The following is a 15,983-nucleotide window of genomic DNA, read 5'->3' as shown; positions in this document are numbered from 1 at the left end:
GATCTCAGGGGGAAAAAAATCTTCTTTGTTATTAAGAACAGTAACAGTGGAGTAGACTGCCCAGGAAAGTTGTGGATTTCTTTCATTGTGGGGTCACTTCAGGACTTTTGCTGTATCTCCATGAAAAAACAATGAGACTAATGGTCCTAAATCATCTAGGCACTTATGAATATGTTGTTCACAGACATTAACAAAATAGATCCAGGGCTGACAGCTGCAAGCCATTGGTGGTAAAAGTATACATTGATTTGGAGTGTACATTTGTCACTTCTAGGCCAAGAGAAGCTCTTTCCAAAGCACTCACAGAAATCAGGGCTATTCCTAGGTCAGTCTGCTGCTGAAGCAGAATAGAATGAGCTTTAAAAGTTTTTTAAACTGGTTTGCCTGCATGAAGAAACCATGGACCAGCATATCTGTTTTTACTGCAGCCACTCCCAGCCCAGCCTCTCTGGTGCAGACCTTGTGCAAAGTCTGTTTGAGATCAAGGGGTGCATAGCAAAGGACGCAGGTCTTCAGTTGCAATTTCAATCCAATTATCTCAATACCCATGACAAACGTTAATGAATTTAACTCTCTGGTGTCTCTGAGATAAACAGACATTTTACCAGGGAGAAAGCTGAGTCAAAGGAAATGACATGACTTTCCCATGGTTGTACTGAGAAGGAAGGGAATCCCTGTCACTGTTCAGTAAGCATTGCTAGGATTCAGCCACAAAAAAGTAGTAATGTGATGCCAGAGGCATAGCTGCACTTGAGTGGTGCGGCAATGGTATACAAGGCTGAATCAGGGGATGCACTGCCTGTGGCCAGGCTAGCAAGGCAGAAGCTGTTATTTTTGCTTCTGCCCTGATCACCCCACTTTGTAACACCACTGTAGGATGCCACCCTCTACACTTTTCCTCTTTCAAAAAGGTTACACTTGAAATTATATAGGCCTTGGCATTAAACCAGGAATACCTTTGCTGAATTCAGTGGAATTAAATGGACAGTATTAAAAGGATGGCATTAAGAAGTGGTATTAAAGAGAAGGAGAATTGGGCTCAAGACCCGGAGGAAGCTCAAGAAGTTTATACAATTTATTGTGATTGTCACTATGATTATCATTTATACCAATGTTTTCAGGGCCCTGCAGGCAATGCTGGGAAAATAGGCGATCCAGGAGACCCAGGACATCAAGGACGTAGGGTATGAACTTATTATATAAAGTGTGTGTGATTTTTATATCTGTATGTATTTACGTTACATGAAAAGCTGCTCTTTTAAATTTAGATAGGAAGTTGCTCAGTGATGATATTAACTTTTGGGAGGTTTTTTGTCCTAGATTTACAATCTGGATGTAATGATCTAAACAATTAATACATCAACATTTATTTGGAATGGGAGCTTAGCTGCTTGATTATGTCATTTTGAAGCGTGAATTCTATATTCTTGCCAGCAGTATGAAAATGCATATTTGTTTATATGAAAATATTGTGTAATACTCTGAGCTACCATGGCAAGGGTCAGATTTTCAGAAAAAAAGGAGGACCCAGAGTTCATGAATACAATTGCGTGTCCATATTAGTGCTCCTGAAAGCATCAATCAGGGCATGCCATGCATTATTTATTATTTAGACACCCAAGTCCGGGTAGCTGATTACACATACAAATGTGATTAACTTTATGTGCAAATTTAAACAATATTGATGTCCCTAAGTGTGCCTCCTCTGAAAAAAGGAACTTTAAGTACAATATTCAGAATGCCAAACATGTTTTTTTTTGTTTTGTTGTTCATTTTTAAAAAAGCAATAAGTAAGAAATATATGTAACTCTTCTGCCAGGCACCTGTTGACAGCACCAAGGGCCAGGCTCAAATTTCAGGGTATCCAGTTGCCTTTGGAATTGTTTCTATTCAAGCCTGAAGTTCTAATCATGGCTTATGTTGGGTTTCAAATTAGTCTATAATGCTTAACTGGAAAGCTAGGATCAAAGTAGCTATGCCAAGATTTCACTCGTCTCTGGGTGCATCTATACATCGCCATACATCTATGATGTTGCTACGGTGCCGTGCTTTTAGTACTTCTTCCTTTATGGAAGTACTAAAGCACAGCGCAGTAGCCGCTCATCCCGCTCTGTGCGGGTGGTGCACGCTTAAATTTGCCTGCTACGTTGCCATAACAGAAGACTATAAGCAGGGAGTGTGCCGCTATGGAGAGGTAGCAGGCAATCACGTGAAGACCCACATGATCACTTCATCACCGTAGCACACTATACAGTGACATCATCGCAGTACAGCAATATGTAGACGCTCCCTCTGAAATTGTGTCTAGACTCCACTCAAACCTGAGTCTTTTTTTCAATCCTGGTCAAATAAAATACCCAGTTAATTTCCTGCTATGATACATTGATGTTTAGGAGCAGTGATGTTAGATCTGAATTTTAAGCATGCTGGACATATCTACATGAGATGTTTACTGTGGTGTAAACTAATTCACTTTGCAGTAAATGTCCTGTGTCTACATGTGTGGCCCTATTAAGCCATAGGAAACTAATTAACTCCACTGCAAGTGGAGTACTATCCTGCTGTGAGTTTTGTTTTTTTTTACTCTGCAGCACTGCACAAGTAGATGCTGATGTGGCTGGCTGGGGAACAAGGGTGCTTCAGTGTGGGGGCTGCCTGCCAGCTAGACCCACACTGGAGCACCCTCGTGCCCCAGCCAGCTCCACCACAGCATGTTGAGCTGGGTTGAGGCAGCTCCAGACTGGCAGGTAGCCCCAGTTGTCAACATGGTGTGGTCCTGGGTGCATTTGTAAACGCAGCACCCAAGAGCAATAAACTCCAGCACAATATGTGCCAGAATTTATTGCATCACATTAATATGCATATATAGATGTGCCCACTAAGTACTTCTCCCCATGTACATTTTTATTTATTCTTCGTTCTTTCTCTCTCAAATTCCCCAAAATAAAATATCCAGACTGAAACAGTAGCAGCTGTAATGATTTTGGAATTCTTAAGGTTACAACAATATGATACACAATCAGAGATAAAATAGTTCAATTGGCTTATCTCGAGCCATTCTTACAGCTTATTGTCATTAACTATGGAGTGAAACTATTTGAAGAGAAGTAGTAATCTGTAACCTTTGTTCTTATAGGGGCCAAGAGGACCAAAAGGAGAGTCCTCATTTCCAGTAGGTATCTCTAGCATAGTCTATTTTTAGGAGTTTAGAAATCACTTGGCCAGATGAGCACTTTCATTTTTCCTTTTTCTACCCACAGGAGTGTGGCCTAATTAACTATGTACGCAACCACAGCCGTAAGTACTGCATCTTCCTGTGTAGTGTTAACAGCTAAAATGATATGCTGGGGGAAGATAAATAAATTCTTAGTAGGCACTTAGGAATAATCGATGCCTTGTTGAATAACGAGGATGGCTCATGTGTCCTTCAAAGGAATGCGTGTGTCACAATTACTCAATCTGCAACTGAGTGGCATAAATCAATCCTTTATAACAGTGGTACTCAACCTCTGGCCTGTGGGCCAAATCCAGCCCACAGGGCCATGTCATCTGGCATGCAGGGCTCCCCACAGGTCTGGAAATTTGGTGATGGGGGAACAGTGTCAGTGTTAATTACTGAGGCTCTGGAAGCCACTGCAATGATACTGCCACTGGTCCCCTGCCACTACATTTCTGGACCCATGGGCGTGATAAAGTGGTCCTGCATGCTAGGTCACTTTGGTGCGTGGAGCTGGGCTAGCATGTGTTGGGCCACTCCAGCATGCAGGGTCAGATCCAGTGCATGCAGGGTCAGATCCATGGTGCATGTGGCCAGATCCATGGGGTCACTCCATGTCTAGATCCAGTGTGCTAACCCCATGCTAGATATACCATGTGGACCGACTCCACCTGCATGATCTTGCTTGTGGGGTTAGAAGGTTGAGAACCACTGCTTTATACAGGTCATAGGCCTGCTCATACATCCTTGTTCATGTGAGTAGTCCTAATTTTCAGTGACAATTCAGATGAGTTGGGAATATTTGGGAGCAGAGAATATTAGAGAGCATATTGGAGTGTTTTAGCCCAGTATTTCTAACTATAGGCGCTGCCATAGCAAAAACTCAGGAGTTTTGCTGATCTTCTGAGTAACATCTATTATTGCCCCAAACTCTGTGGAAAAACAGGAACTGTCCCAATCTATAGTAGGTACATACAGAGCAAAATAATGACCAGATCCTGAACTCTCAGTACATGTAATATACGTAATCCAGTGAGAGATTTTTCCATTCACAAGGATTTCTGGGAAATAATGTGTGGGCAATGTCTATCACTAATTGTTTTATTTTTAAAGGTATTTTAGAAATATATATATATATTTTTTTTTTAATCTGCTAATATATATTTTTCCTTTTCCTTTCCTTTTCTTTTCCCTTTTTATGTTCAGGTTGTTGGAGTGGTAAGTACCACTTATTTTAATCAAAATAGTAAAACGTATTAATGCTTCTAGTGAAGATAGTTAGGCAGAAGCCTGAGTAGCTAAAACCAATTTTTTTGTTCTGGAGTTTTGCTTTTTGGTAGATCAATTATGGTTTTTCTCTGGCTAACTGAGCACTAAAACTATAGTTCCATAAAAAAGTATGCTACTTGCTCCCTGCCCATTTTGTCACTGCTTTTCAAACTATCAAACTTTTCTTCCTGCAGTTGCAGAGTTTTGCTTTCCTTTCTCTTTGACTTTCCTCTGAGCATGTTATACTGATGGAGATTTAAAAATAAAAATTCAATCTGCTTTGCTTTGCTTTGCTTTTGCTTTTGAGCACTTCAGCAAGTCCGGATCATCTAAATCCAGATTGACTAATATCGGCAGAGTTCAGCGGCTAAACATAGCCATCAAATAAAACTGCATAAATAAGAGTTGTTTTCCCCCCCTTTTTGCCTATTTTATTATCTGATTTTCTAGATGTAGCTAGAAAATAACTGAGCTGCTATAAGGGATAAATAACTGAGCTGCTATAAGGGACTATTGCTGCAGTCCCCTAAGTTATTTCATTTCCATTTATGACCTGATTTTTGAGAGCTGCTGGACACTTTCAGTTCATTAAATTCAGTGGAACCTACCTTTGATCAGCATCTCTGAAATTCAGGCCACTGTTGTAAATCATTGCATGTCTCTAAATCACTTGCCTTCAAATCACTAGCATTTCCAATCCTTTATTTCATTTGTTTCTGGAGTTGTTAGGCCCCATTTGGCTGACGCCCTAGAATGTTGCAATTGCCAAATTGAAGGCATTTTCTTTTTTTCTTTTCTTTTCTTTTCTTTTCTTTTCTTTTCTTTTCTTTATCTTAATAGCATATCTCTTTCCCTGCATTATTTTCTTTCCTTTATGTCTTCTTGTTGGTGTGTCTTGAAGATGCAAGAGACTGCTCCAGTCCCTGAACCTACGCATTTCTATGTCCACTTGCTCTCTCAGTACTTTGTCCTCTACTCACCTCCCCCTAAATTCTCACTCTATCTGTTTATATCTTAAGTTCTTCTCTGTCCACCTCTGTTTTACGTTCTGTTCCCCAGGCTTGCCAATTCTTTGTTTTTTTGCCTGTGTTCTGATCTTCATCCCATTTTCCTCCCTCCTTTTCCCTTTCAATATAGTTCAGGTCCATGTCATTATCATCTGACCTCGCCAGGGCTCTGAAGCACTCTATTCCAAATCAGAATCAGCATTGGAAGTGATACTAATAACATAGGAAAAGGCTCCAGCATCAACAACAGTGTAGAAAGTTTAGAAAGCATGAGCTGGGAGAAAGGTTTGAAAAGCTTTGTTTTTAAGAGCAGGTTAGATGCGTATTTGTCAGGCACGGCCTAGGCATATGTGGCATATCCTGCCTCAGTTCTGGCAATGGATTAGAGGACAACTTGAAGTCCTACCACTTAATGATTCTGTGATTCTCTCAAGTAAACTAGCTTGCGCTCCTACAACTGACTCCCCATTCCAGCCCACTTAGCTGATCATCTTCTGTTGCTTTTATCTTCATAGTATTTCTTCCTGTGCTGTAATGTTCTCTGTCTGAGAACCACCTTAGTCTGCTTTACAGCCTCTGCCTGCCAAGTGTTAAAATTACAGTAATCTTCGTATTTCACTGGCTTTCTTTTAAGTCCTGTAGGGTTGAAGTGGTGTTGTAGCCATGATGGTCCAGGAAATGTACAACGCTTTGTGGTATCTGTTATTGGACCTACAGTATAGATGGGAGAGATGTTTAACAAGGTTTTAGGCATGAAGTGCCCTTCTTCAGGTCTGGGAAAGACGCAGACAGACTATAAACTAAATAACCCTTCCCTTGAAGTCCAGTATCTTCTATCTTTCTTACCACATGCCTCTGCCATTTGAAGTCATTGGAAACACTGAGATGTGTTTTTTTTAATGGAAATTACCAAAATGTATTGGTGCTGTTAAGTAAGAAACAATATAAACATAGTCAACTTGATTGTGCTTGACACCGTTAGGTCCCTGCAGTGGGGGCAGCATTTCCACAGGCAGAGCTCCAGAAATGATTGTCTCAGGATATATTATGGGAAGGGAGAAGCTCCCTGCTCACCTCTGTATTTCACCAGTTTTGTAGGCATATAATTCATGAGGAAGTAAAGCAGAAAAAACAGTTTTGAATTCTCCCTGCCCCTCCCTTGGCTCCTATTCTGAAAGGAGCAGTCTCCCTTTTGAAAGAATGCAGGGACTGCAGTTGTACTTGAGGAAAAGGCCATGTTTCAATCCTGAACTATGGCCCAACACCTGAACTATGGCCCAACACCTTTGTACCACTTTCTGCATGGTGAGTTTGTATCATCATGTTATATCACAGCTCCATGGGAAGTAAAAATAAATAGTAAACACTTGCTTTTTTAAAATTTTTGGATCATGTTCAACAACCATCTGTTTTTTATGTTATAGGGAAACCAGAATGTCCAGTGTATCCAACAGAACTGGTGTTTGCCTTAGACTTATCTGAGGATGTCACCCCTCAGATATTCCAAAGGATGAAAGACATAGTCATATCAATAGTGACTGACACCAGAACGAGAGACAGCAACTGCCCCATTGGAGCTAGAGTTGCCGTGATGCAGTATGGTTCACATACACACTACGTGATCCGATTCTCAGAGTTCTACAACAAGAAACATTTCATTCAAGAAGTAAAAAATCTGTCTCATCAGAGATCCAAGACTGTCCGGCATATTGGCAGTGCTATGAGATTTATTGCCAGGCATGTCTTCAAGAGAACTCTGCAGGCTCCTAATGTAAGAAAAATAGCAGTGTTTTTCAGCAATGGGCCATCTGCAGATGCATCTTTGATTAATACAGCGGTTCTGGAGTATAGAGCATTAGATATCATTCCAGTAGTTATTGCTTTCAATGATGTACCCAATGTCAATCAGGCCTTTAAGGTAAGAAAGCCAATAATGTTTTATTTTTTATGTTTGATAAGTAAAAAGACCTTGAAAGAATATAATATTTTACAGCATTCAAAACCCATGGGGTCATATTCATCTCTGGTATAACTCATGGTCTTCTATAGAGGTATACTATGCACAAATTTGGTCCATTTGTATCGATTACCTGTAACTGTATCTGGGGTCAAATCTTGCAACTCCTATGTTAATGATTTATATTAAAGCTAGCGATTTAATTCACTGCAATAAAACTACTAGAATAAGGACTGTGCATATGCTGAATTGGAATTTTAGAGCATGCCTCTTAATCTAAGTATTTTATCAAAATGCATTCAAGACCATAAGCCTGAATCACTACTGCCTTATAGTTTGTGAGGTCATTCACTAGGCCTGTGCAAGTTGGCAGCGATCTGATCCAGCTTCAGATCCAGCCGCTTTGGATGCCAGGGATCCAATCTAGAGCTCTGGACCGGGTTTCTGCTTTGATCTGGCCGAAGCAGCTCCAAAGGTTCAGAGCTGCCTCAGAGATCCAGCCAGAGGGTATAATGGGGAATCAATTAAATATCTATAACTTTGTTGTTTAATGTCTGATTTGGATGAATCATGAGCCTTGCAGGGGTGGTAGCCTCTACTGAGAGCATGAAGCCTACCAAGTTTCAAGAAGGGTTTGGGGGAAACTGTATCTCAAATTCTTAAAAGCAAAACTCATGTCACATCTGTATGTTACACCACAGGGGGGTGAAAACTGCAGGAATGGTGGCCCCTGGTGAAGCCACAAAGCCTGCAAAGTTTCAAGAAGATCAGTGCAGGGGTTTGGGGGGGAACTGCACCTCAAGCTGCTGACAGGCAACACTCATGCCATAGATCACCCTGTGTGCGCTAAGGTGCAGTGAGGTGAAAACTGCATAGGTGGTGGCCCCTGCTCAGGCCACAAAGCCTGCCAAGTTTCAAGAAGAGGGTGTGGGGGTTTGAGGGGAACTGCACCTCAAGCTGCAGACAAGCAAAACTCGTGACATGGGTGTGTTAAGGTGCAGCGGGATGAAAGCTCCAGGGATGGTAGCCCCTGCTGTGGCCACAAAGCCTGCCAGCTGTCGAGGAGATTGGTGTGGGGGGGCCTGCATCCCTAGCTGCTGACAGGCAAAACTTGTGCCATGGGTGCTTGTGCAACTGACTGTGTCTGTCTTGGGGCAGCTAATTGTCTGCATTGATTCTTTCCTCTCCTTAGTCTGTGGTTTTGTTAGGTGTTAATTGATGTTAAATAACTGGTTTACATTAACTAGGTCCTGTGTATTGAGCTGGTCCCTGAGTGAATCATGATTGATTAGTAACTGGTAACACAGTAGCTTAGCAGCCAGGTCTGCAGTAGTGTCTCCCAGCCCCAAGGCAGACAGTTGCACAAGCACCCGTGTCACGAGTTTTGCCTGTCAGCAGCTAGGGCTGCAGGGCCCCAGAAGCCAGAACCCCTGCACCGATCTCTTTAACAGCTGGCAGGCTTCGTGGCCGCAGCAGGGGCCACCATCCCTGCAGCTGTCACCCTTCCACGCCTTAACACACGCAGTGTCACCCATGTCACGAGTTTTGCTTGTCCACAGCTTGAGGGGCAGTTTCCCCAAACCCCTGCACCCATCTTCTTGAAACTTAGCAGGCTTTGTGGCCTCACCAGAGGCCACCACCCCTGCAGTTTTGACCCCCCTGTGTTGTAACACATAGACGTGACATGAGTTTTGCTTTTCAAGAATTTGGGGTGCAGTTCTCCCTGAGCTCCTGCACTGATCTTCTTGAAACTTGGCTTGCTTTGTGGCCTTACCAGGGGCCACAACTTCTGCAGTTTTCACCCCCCTGTGATGTAATACATACACGTGACATCAGTTTTGCTTTCAAGAATTTGGGGTGCAGTTTCCCCTGAACCTCTGCACCGATCTTCTTGAAACTTGGCAGGCTTCGTGCTCTCAGTAGAGGCTGCAACCCCTGCAAATTTCACCCAACAAAGTCATACATATTTAATTGTTTCCCCATTATACCCTATGGCTGGATCTCTGAGGCAGCTCCAAAGCTTTTCCGAAGTGCTTTGAAAGCTCCGAACTGCTTCAGAAAGCCTAACAAAGCCAGTTAGGCTTTGTTCCTAACATCGATCAGGATGTGCTGCTTCAGATGCTGAAGTGTCTGAAGCTTCTCTGGATCCAAAGCTCTGTCCAGAGCCTCGTACAGCCCTATCATTCACCCACGTGTAAAGTGAGTGCATTACCACAATGGGGAAAGGCAGTAAATGAGAGCCTGAGGTGCAAAGTAGTGGAGAATAAAGGCCTGAGAGTTTGACAGCTGTACAGCTCTCTACCTGGGCTCTCTTTTTAGCCAGAAATAGTTCATTGTGTAACAGTCATTGAATCAAGAAATGGTAGAAATTAGGTTCAATAGTCTGTAAAGAAAAATCATGATTTGTAATTATGTAGTAGCTAATGCATGTCACTGATGAGATAGATACCTCAAGACAAAGGGATTGCACAGCTGAAGCCGAGGGCAAACCTTGGTTTGAAGAATTTTCATTACTACTGCTGATAATACATGAAATGGAAAGACCCCAGTTTGACAGTCATGGATGAGGTTGAATTGGTAGAATTTCCACACAGAAGCACCGTATGGCAAACTGGGCAAATTTGGTGTGGAAATCCCTGAATGTGGAGTCCAACATTTTACAAAACCATCTTTTAGCAGAAGAGTTTAACAAGAAAAAGAGGAATTGGAAAAAAATTTGTTTCTCCAGAGAGACTAAGCTATGGTTGAATAGTGGCAGGAAATACCAGTTTTGCTTTTTTTCCTCTTTTTTCCTGTCTTATACTTGCTGTAACATAGCTTAGTAAACTATTTTTGGATATGGTTCCTGCCCAGCAATCTCTCTTGTTCTTTGGTGAGATTTCCAGGTATTCATGGCCCTAATATTTTATTAGGATAGTGATTCTCAACCAGGGTGCCATGAGATGGTTTCAAGGGTGGCACAGGGTCCTATGCAAATGTTAGCACTGTTAAGTGGACAAACATGAGTCTCAAGAGAAACCCAGAGATTTTAATTAGGAATCGGTAGTGTTAAAACCTTCTGACCTGTTGTGGTCTTTCTGAGTTCTTTGCAACAAAAGAATTGCTCTATTATTTAGCATATTCAAAAAAGTGAAAGCTAAGAGCTGGCATTTTCTGAGGGGTTCCTTGATTCTAACAAGGGGTAACCTTGAGTCTAAAATGGTTGCAAACTGCTGTATTAGGATAACACTTTTGGGGGCTAAATGTTACAAGAACTTTGTAAGATGTTCTCTGTCATAGGAACACGTCAGATTCATTCCCTTGCATGACTGTCTTTATTCAGGGCACTTTAGACTCATTTGTCCTGCTGTGACATGATGAGGAAGGAAGAGATTCAACTTTTATTTGAAAGAGGAAAAAAAAGCCAATGGGAATTGTACAGTTTGTATAGTCTCTAGAGTTATATTGCAGCTAAAGTGATTTTTCAGTAAAACATGTTGGCATCTGCCATAGATTTCCAAAGAAATCATGTAAGGAGAGGAGCTGGGATCCAAAACCACAATGCTATAAAGATACTTTTTAAGGGAAAACAGTTTAATACAGCAGTGTTAAAAAAAACCCCACACAAACAGGCAAAACACTGGAGATCTTGACTTTAGAAAAGCTGAAAGAGTTCAAGGCAGGATTTGGCACAAGAAATCTGGAATTAGCAGATGTCTTAAACAATTTGTCTTAACATGCTTCTACATCAGTGTTGGCTAAAACGTAAAATCCTTAAATATATGCTGAAAGCCTTTGGAGAATTTTCAGTATGAGCCTCTTCTTTTTGAGACTCACCTCATGGATTGAAATCTGTTTAAGATGCACAGTGCAAGCTTTCATATACAAGAAGCAAGGCTTTCTTAGGGTGATATCTTTTATTGGACCAACTGTGTTGCTTTCATATGTCCTTTACCTCATCATCCTTTATCTTCCCTCATGAAGTAATTATTTACCTCACTTTTCGTTTCTACTCTGGCAACAAATGTAGACTGTATTGTTGAGTTGTCCAACATTTGAGAAGGATCCCAGGTTCAGAATATCATATGTAAATTTTTGGAGCTAAATTCATCCCAGATGTGACTGACACAACATGAAGTTATATCCGGGGATAAGCTGGGTGCCCTCTATATTGCTTGTCATATTTAGCATTCACAGAATGTCCAGCACAAAGATTACAAAATTAAACTAAGAAAGAAATGATATCAGGTTTAGAGAATTTTTCTGCAAAAAATAACCAAAGGCATTGGCTTTTTTCTGTTTGTACTGAATTAGTTTTATACTGTTCATTCTGTCCCCAAATAAGATGAGTAGTAACAAAATTATGGAAACTCAGTTACAATGTGAACCTTTTTGTCAGTTATTAAACCATTCAAAGAGAATTAAAGTGCTAGCAGGCAAAACTACAAACAATGTTCAACTTTATTACTAGATTTCTTCCAGACTTGACAAGAAAGTTGCACTAATTCATAGACAATTTTAACAAAAAAATATACCCACATGGAATATGTTAAGAGTTTAAATATTTGTGATGATTCTGTTGGCTGTGTGACTTGATTTACCAAAAGTGATTATGAGATACCTTGCCTTGCAGATTCTTAGGACCCTGCTACATGTTCAAATTAAAGCTGGATAGAAATGAGCTATAAAATTGTTACACATTTTCAAGCATTCATTTTGTAGCTGGTTGTCTCATTTTATAACTGGATGGATATTAGGGCTGTGCAAAGCTTCAGATGGTGATTCTATTTGGAGATTCAGCCCAATTCAGTGGCCGAATCTCCGAATTTGAATCGAATCAGGGGACCAATTTCAAGTTCTGAATCGATTCAAAGTTCTCTGAATCTTCAGAAAAGACTTAGAGAGCTTTGATGATTCGGGCAGTCCCCAGTGGCTGCAGCTGGACTCTGTCCTGATAAGTACTAGGGGTGGGGGAGGAGGGAAGGGACCATGGAGGGACCCCTGCCAGCCCTCCTGTTCCCCCAGCCCCGCCGTGGCTGCCCCAGCTCCCAGCCCTTTAAAGAAAAGCCCCAGTGCTCACCGGGTGCTGCCGGGCAGGGGGGACAATCCCTGCTGCCCCCCCCCACTGCCTCATGCTGCATGGGGGGCTCTGCACAAGCCCCCGGATGCCCCCTCACTCCCTCAGTCCCCCAAGGGGGGCCCCCACCCATGGCCAGCTCCGGCCCTTTAAGGAAAAAAAAAACAGAGAAAAGCCCCCAGACTCACCACTCCTGCAGCAGCCTCAGGGTTTCGTGGGGCTCGTGCAGAGCCCCCCACATGGCTCAGGGCAGCGGGGATCGTCCCGCACCAGCAGGAGCGGTGAGTGTGGGGCTTTTCTCCGGTTTTGTTTTTCTTAAAGGGCTGGAGCTGGCCTGGGCAGGACACCCGTGGGGGAGCTGGGGGAGTGAGTAGGGGGGTCAAGGTGCTCATGCAGAGTCCCCCATGCAGTGGGGGGCAGCAGGGATCACCCCCCCCACCCACCCACCCACCCACCCACCCAGGAGCACCTGGTGAGCCGGGGCTTTTTTCCCAAAGAGCCGGGAGCTGGGGCAGGTGGGGCAGCCATTGCCGGGTTGTGGGGGATGGGCTTGGCTGATTGGGAGACTCAGAAATTCGGCAGCAGCCAAATCTCCGAAACAGATTCGACTGAATCGATTCAGAACAGTGATTCAAATCACCAAATCAAATCGCTGTCCCCCGAATTGGCCGACACTGAATCCGAAGCAAATACTAGCTGCTTTGCGCTGGCCTAACGGATGTTAGGCCAGTCTAAACTTATTGCCACTTATTGCCTAAACTATTAACCACTTAATGATGTATGATGACATATATTAATGATGTAATATATGTTATCTGTGGCAGGGACCTTTGCTTCAGCAAGCAAAGCACAATCCTGTAGCTCTTCTGCAGGCAGAACTCCCACTGAGATGGAAAGACCCATTTAAAACTAAGGCCCAGCTACTTTGTAAGGAGCATCTTGTACTTTTGAAGTAGTTATTTTTCACTGTGTTTGAGACATGTTCTTTCTGTTTGGAAGAGAAGAGCACTCAGAGATGGATTCTTGGACACATATCAGACTTAATTCAGCAGAAACCTGATGTGAACTCAATTTCAGGAGAAATGTTCTAAGTAACATAAGCTGGCTAGTTCTAGGATTTGAAACACTCCAGCTACTAAGGAATGAAAAAAAAATCACTGTTGAGATAGATGCCAAAAAAAAATAATTACTGTTGAGATGCCAAGCCAAAGCCCAGCACAGCTGGACTATAAATTCATCACTGAAGTTGTGGTTAGGAAGAATTTGGAAGCTTTTTTCTAATAATAGAAAAATTGCAGGGTTACAGAGGCTTGTCATTGCAGAGGCCATATATATTATTGCTGGTTATGTGCAAATTAGTGATTGAACTTCTGGTTGTTGTCTTAAGAGTGAATATGCTTCTCTAAGAATGCCTAAAGTGAATACAATTCTATATGTTTTTAAATAGTGCAAGACAGATGCACTTGCCTGCTTTACTACCACCTTCTCTTGTTCTGTCTAGATGGATGACACTGGAAAGTTTCAGGTAATAAATATAGATCCAGAAGGGAACTATATACCATTTTTACAACCATTTCTTCTCTGCACACTGTGTTATGGTAAGAGCTGTGTTCAATTTAAAATAACAATGTTAAATGGACTGAGATGTACTAATTATTTGGTGATGCCTAGTAGGGAAGCTAATATTTCTGATTTAGTTAGACTATAAGGTACAAATCTAAGCTGCCTCATGCCTGGCTTCAGTTTAATGCAGCTAACTATGTCCCTTTGATCAAGGACAGTGTTAAAAAAAGTGTTAAAGAAAGTACTGAACCAGTTAAAGAAAGTACTGAACTCCTTCCTGTGGTGTTAATTGGCCTATGTGGCCTTTATTTCTTTGTTACATGTTGAATTTCTAAATGAAATGTAGTTAGCAACTACAACAAAACTTTTTCATGATATAAGGACAACTTGCAGTTAGTCTGATCTGTGTTGCCAAGTTTAAAACTTATGAGACAATATACTCAAATGCATTAAAATATTCAAATTCTCAAGATACTTCATGGTTAAAATGCAGTAGTTACTTATAGGTCAGTGGCCCACTGACTATATTTCATGCAGGATCAGTAGCTGCTCTGCCATTCAGACACCAGGGTCAACGCCCTGTTTGGTAAACAAGGGTCTGCACCTACATGCTCACTAATGTGCAGTAGTGACTGCACATTTAATTTGTGCTTGCTCAATAAACTCTTACAGAGTTGGTTAGTGATGTTAGTCTGAAGTTGGACGAAAAGCAGAGCAGGATAGCACATTAGAGGCTAATTTATTCAGAGTGGTATGAAGTTTCATACGCAACAACCTACTTCATCAGATGCTATGAAAGGAGTGGTAGACAGAAGGAAAAGGGAGGGGCGGTGGGGAGGGAAGGAAGAGGCATGGAACAGATGCTGCTAAAGAGAGATAATGACCTGGTTGGAACTTGAGATCCATTTTTGAAAAGTGGTGAATATATTTTGCATTCCATGCAGAGATATGCAATATGATCAAGGCTGAGGAAATCTACCTAGTAAAGAGCTCCTAGAGGGTCCTTTGGAACACAAAGTATATGTCTTCACATTCAGTGTTGATAATTGCCACTACAATTCAAATTAATATCTTTCCTCAATAAACTTTGAACAACTTGGGAAATGAGTCTTAGTGCTCTGATACCTACTACAGCTTTTAGACTACTGTGTTTATAAAGAGAGAGAGACTTTAGTCTGTTCAAATATCTTATTCCTTAATAGCCCAACTAATTCTCAGAGCCACTGGAAGTCTTTATGGTCCTAAATTTATATTGAAATATGTATAGTCAAAATTGTCACAAGTCATCTGAAAGTAGCCAATGGGAAGGAATTTTAATGTAGTGGGATTTGATCCTGTAAAAAGCTGAGCACTTCACAAGATCAACCCTTAATTTTCTGATTTAATTTTTACATTAAAGTTCATGAATTTAAGATGTTGTTATGGTTGTGATGTGAATTCTTAAAGGTTAGTAGCTCTAATCCACTCATAGATTCATAGAGGTTAGGGCCAGAAGGGACCTCAATAGATCATCGAGTCCGACCCCCTGCATAGGCAGGAAAGAGTGCTGGGTTTAGATGACCCCAGCTAGATGCCTATCTAACCTCCTCTTGAAGACCCCCAGGGTAGGGGAGAGCACCACCTCCCTTGGGAGCCCATTCTAGACCTTGGCCACTCGAACTGTGAAGAAGTTCTTCCTAATATCCAGTCTAAATCTGCTGTCTGCTAGCTTATGGCCATTATTTCTTGTAACCCCCAGGGGCACCTTGGTGAGTAAAGCCTCACCAATTCCCTTCTGTGCCCCCATGATGAGTTTATAGGCAGCCACAAGGTCACCTCTCAACCTTCTCTTGCAGAGGCTGAAAAGGTCCAGGTGCCCAAGTCTCTCCTCATAGGGCTTGGTCTGCAGGCCCTTAACCATACGAGTGGCCCTTC

At 42.0% G+C, this 15,983-nt stretch overlaps 1 protein-coding gene across 1 annotated transcript in view; it reads left to right on the top strand.

Annotated features, from left to right (window-relative positions):
* Nucleotides 1-15,983, top strand: part of COL6A6 (collagen type VI alpha 6 chain) — an 84,277-nt gene that overhangs the window by 61,378 nt on the left and 6,916 nt on the right. The window contains exons 29-33 of the mRNA XM_059729355.1: nucleotides 1,122-1,184; nucleotides 3,137-3,172; nucleotides 3,261-3,297; nucleotides 6,855-7,411; nucleotides 14,008-14,104. Coding sequence (XP_059585338.1) covers nucleotides 1,122-1,184; nucleotides 3,137-3,172; nucleotides 3,261-3,297; nucleotides 6,855-7,411; nucleotides 14,008-14,104 — 790 coding nt within the window. The remainder of the gene's footprint in view (nucleotides 1-1,121; nucleotides 1,185-3,136; nucleotides 3,173-3,260; nucleotides 3,298-6,854; nucleotides 7,412-14,007; nucleotides 14,105-15,983) is intronic.

Source organism: Alligator mississippiensis, chromosome 5, assembly GCF_030867095.1.
Source record: "Alligator mississippiensis isolate rAllMis1 chromosome 5, rAllMis1, whole genome shotgun sequence".
Classification (NCBI taxonomy): Eukaryota; Metazoa; Chordata; order Crocodylia; family Alligatoridae; genus Alligator; species Alligator mississippiensis.
Note: the sequence above shows the minus strand (reverse complement) of the source record. Positions and strands in the feature narration are given on the sequence as shown.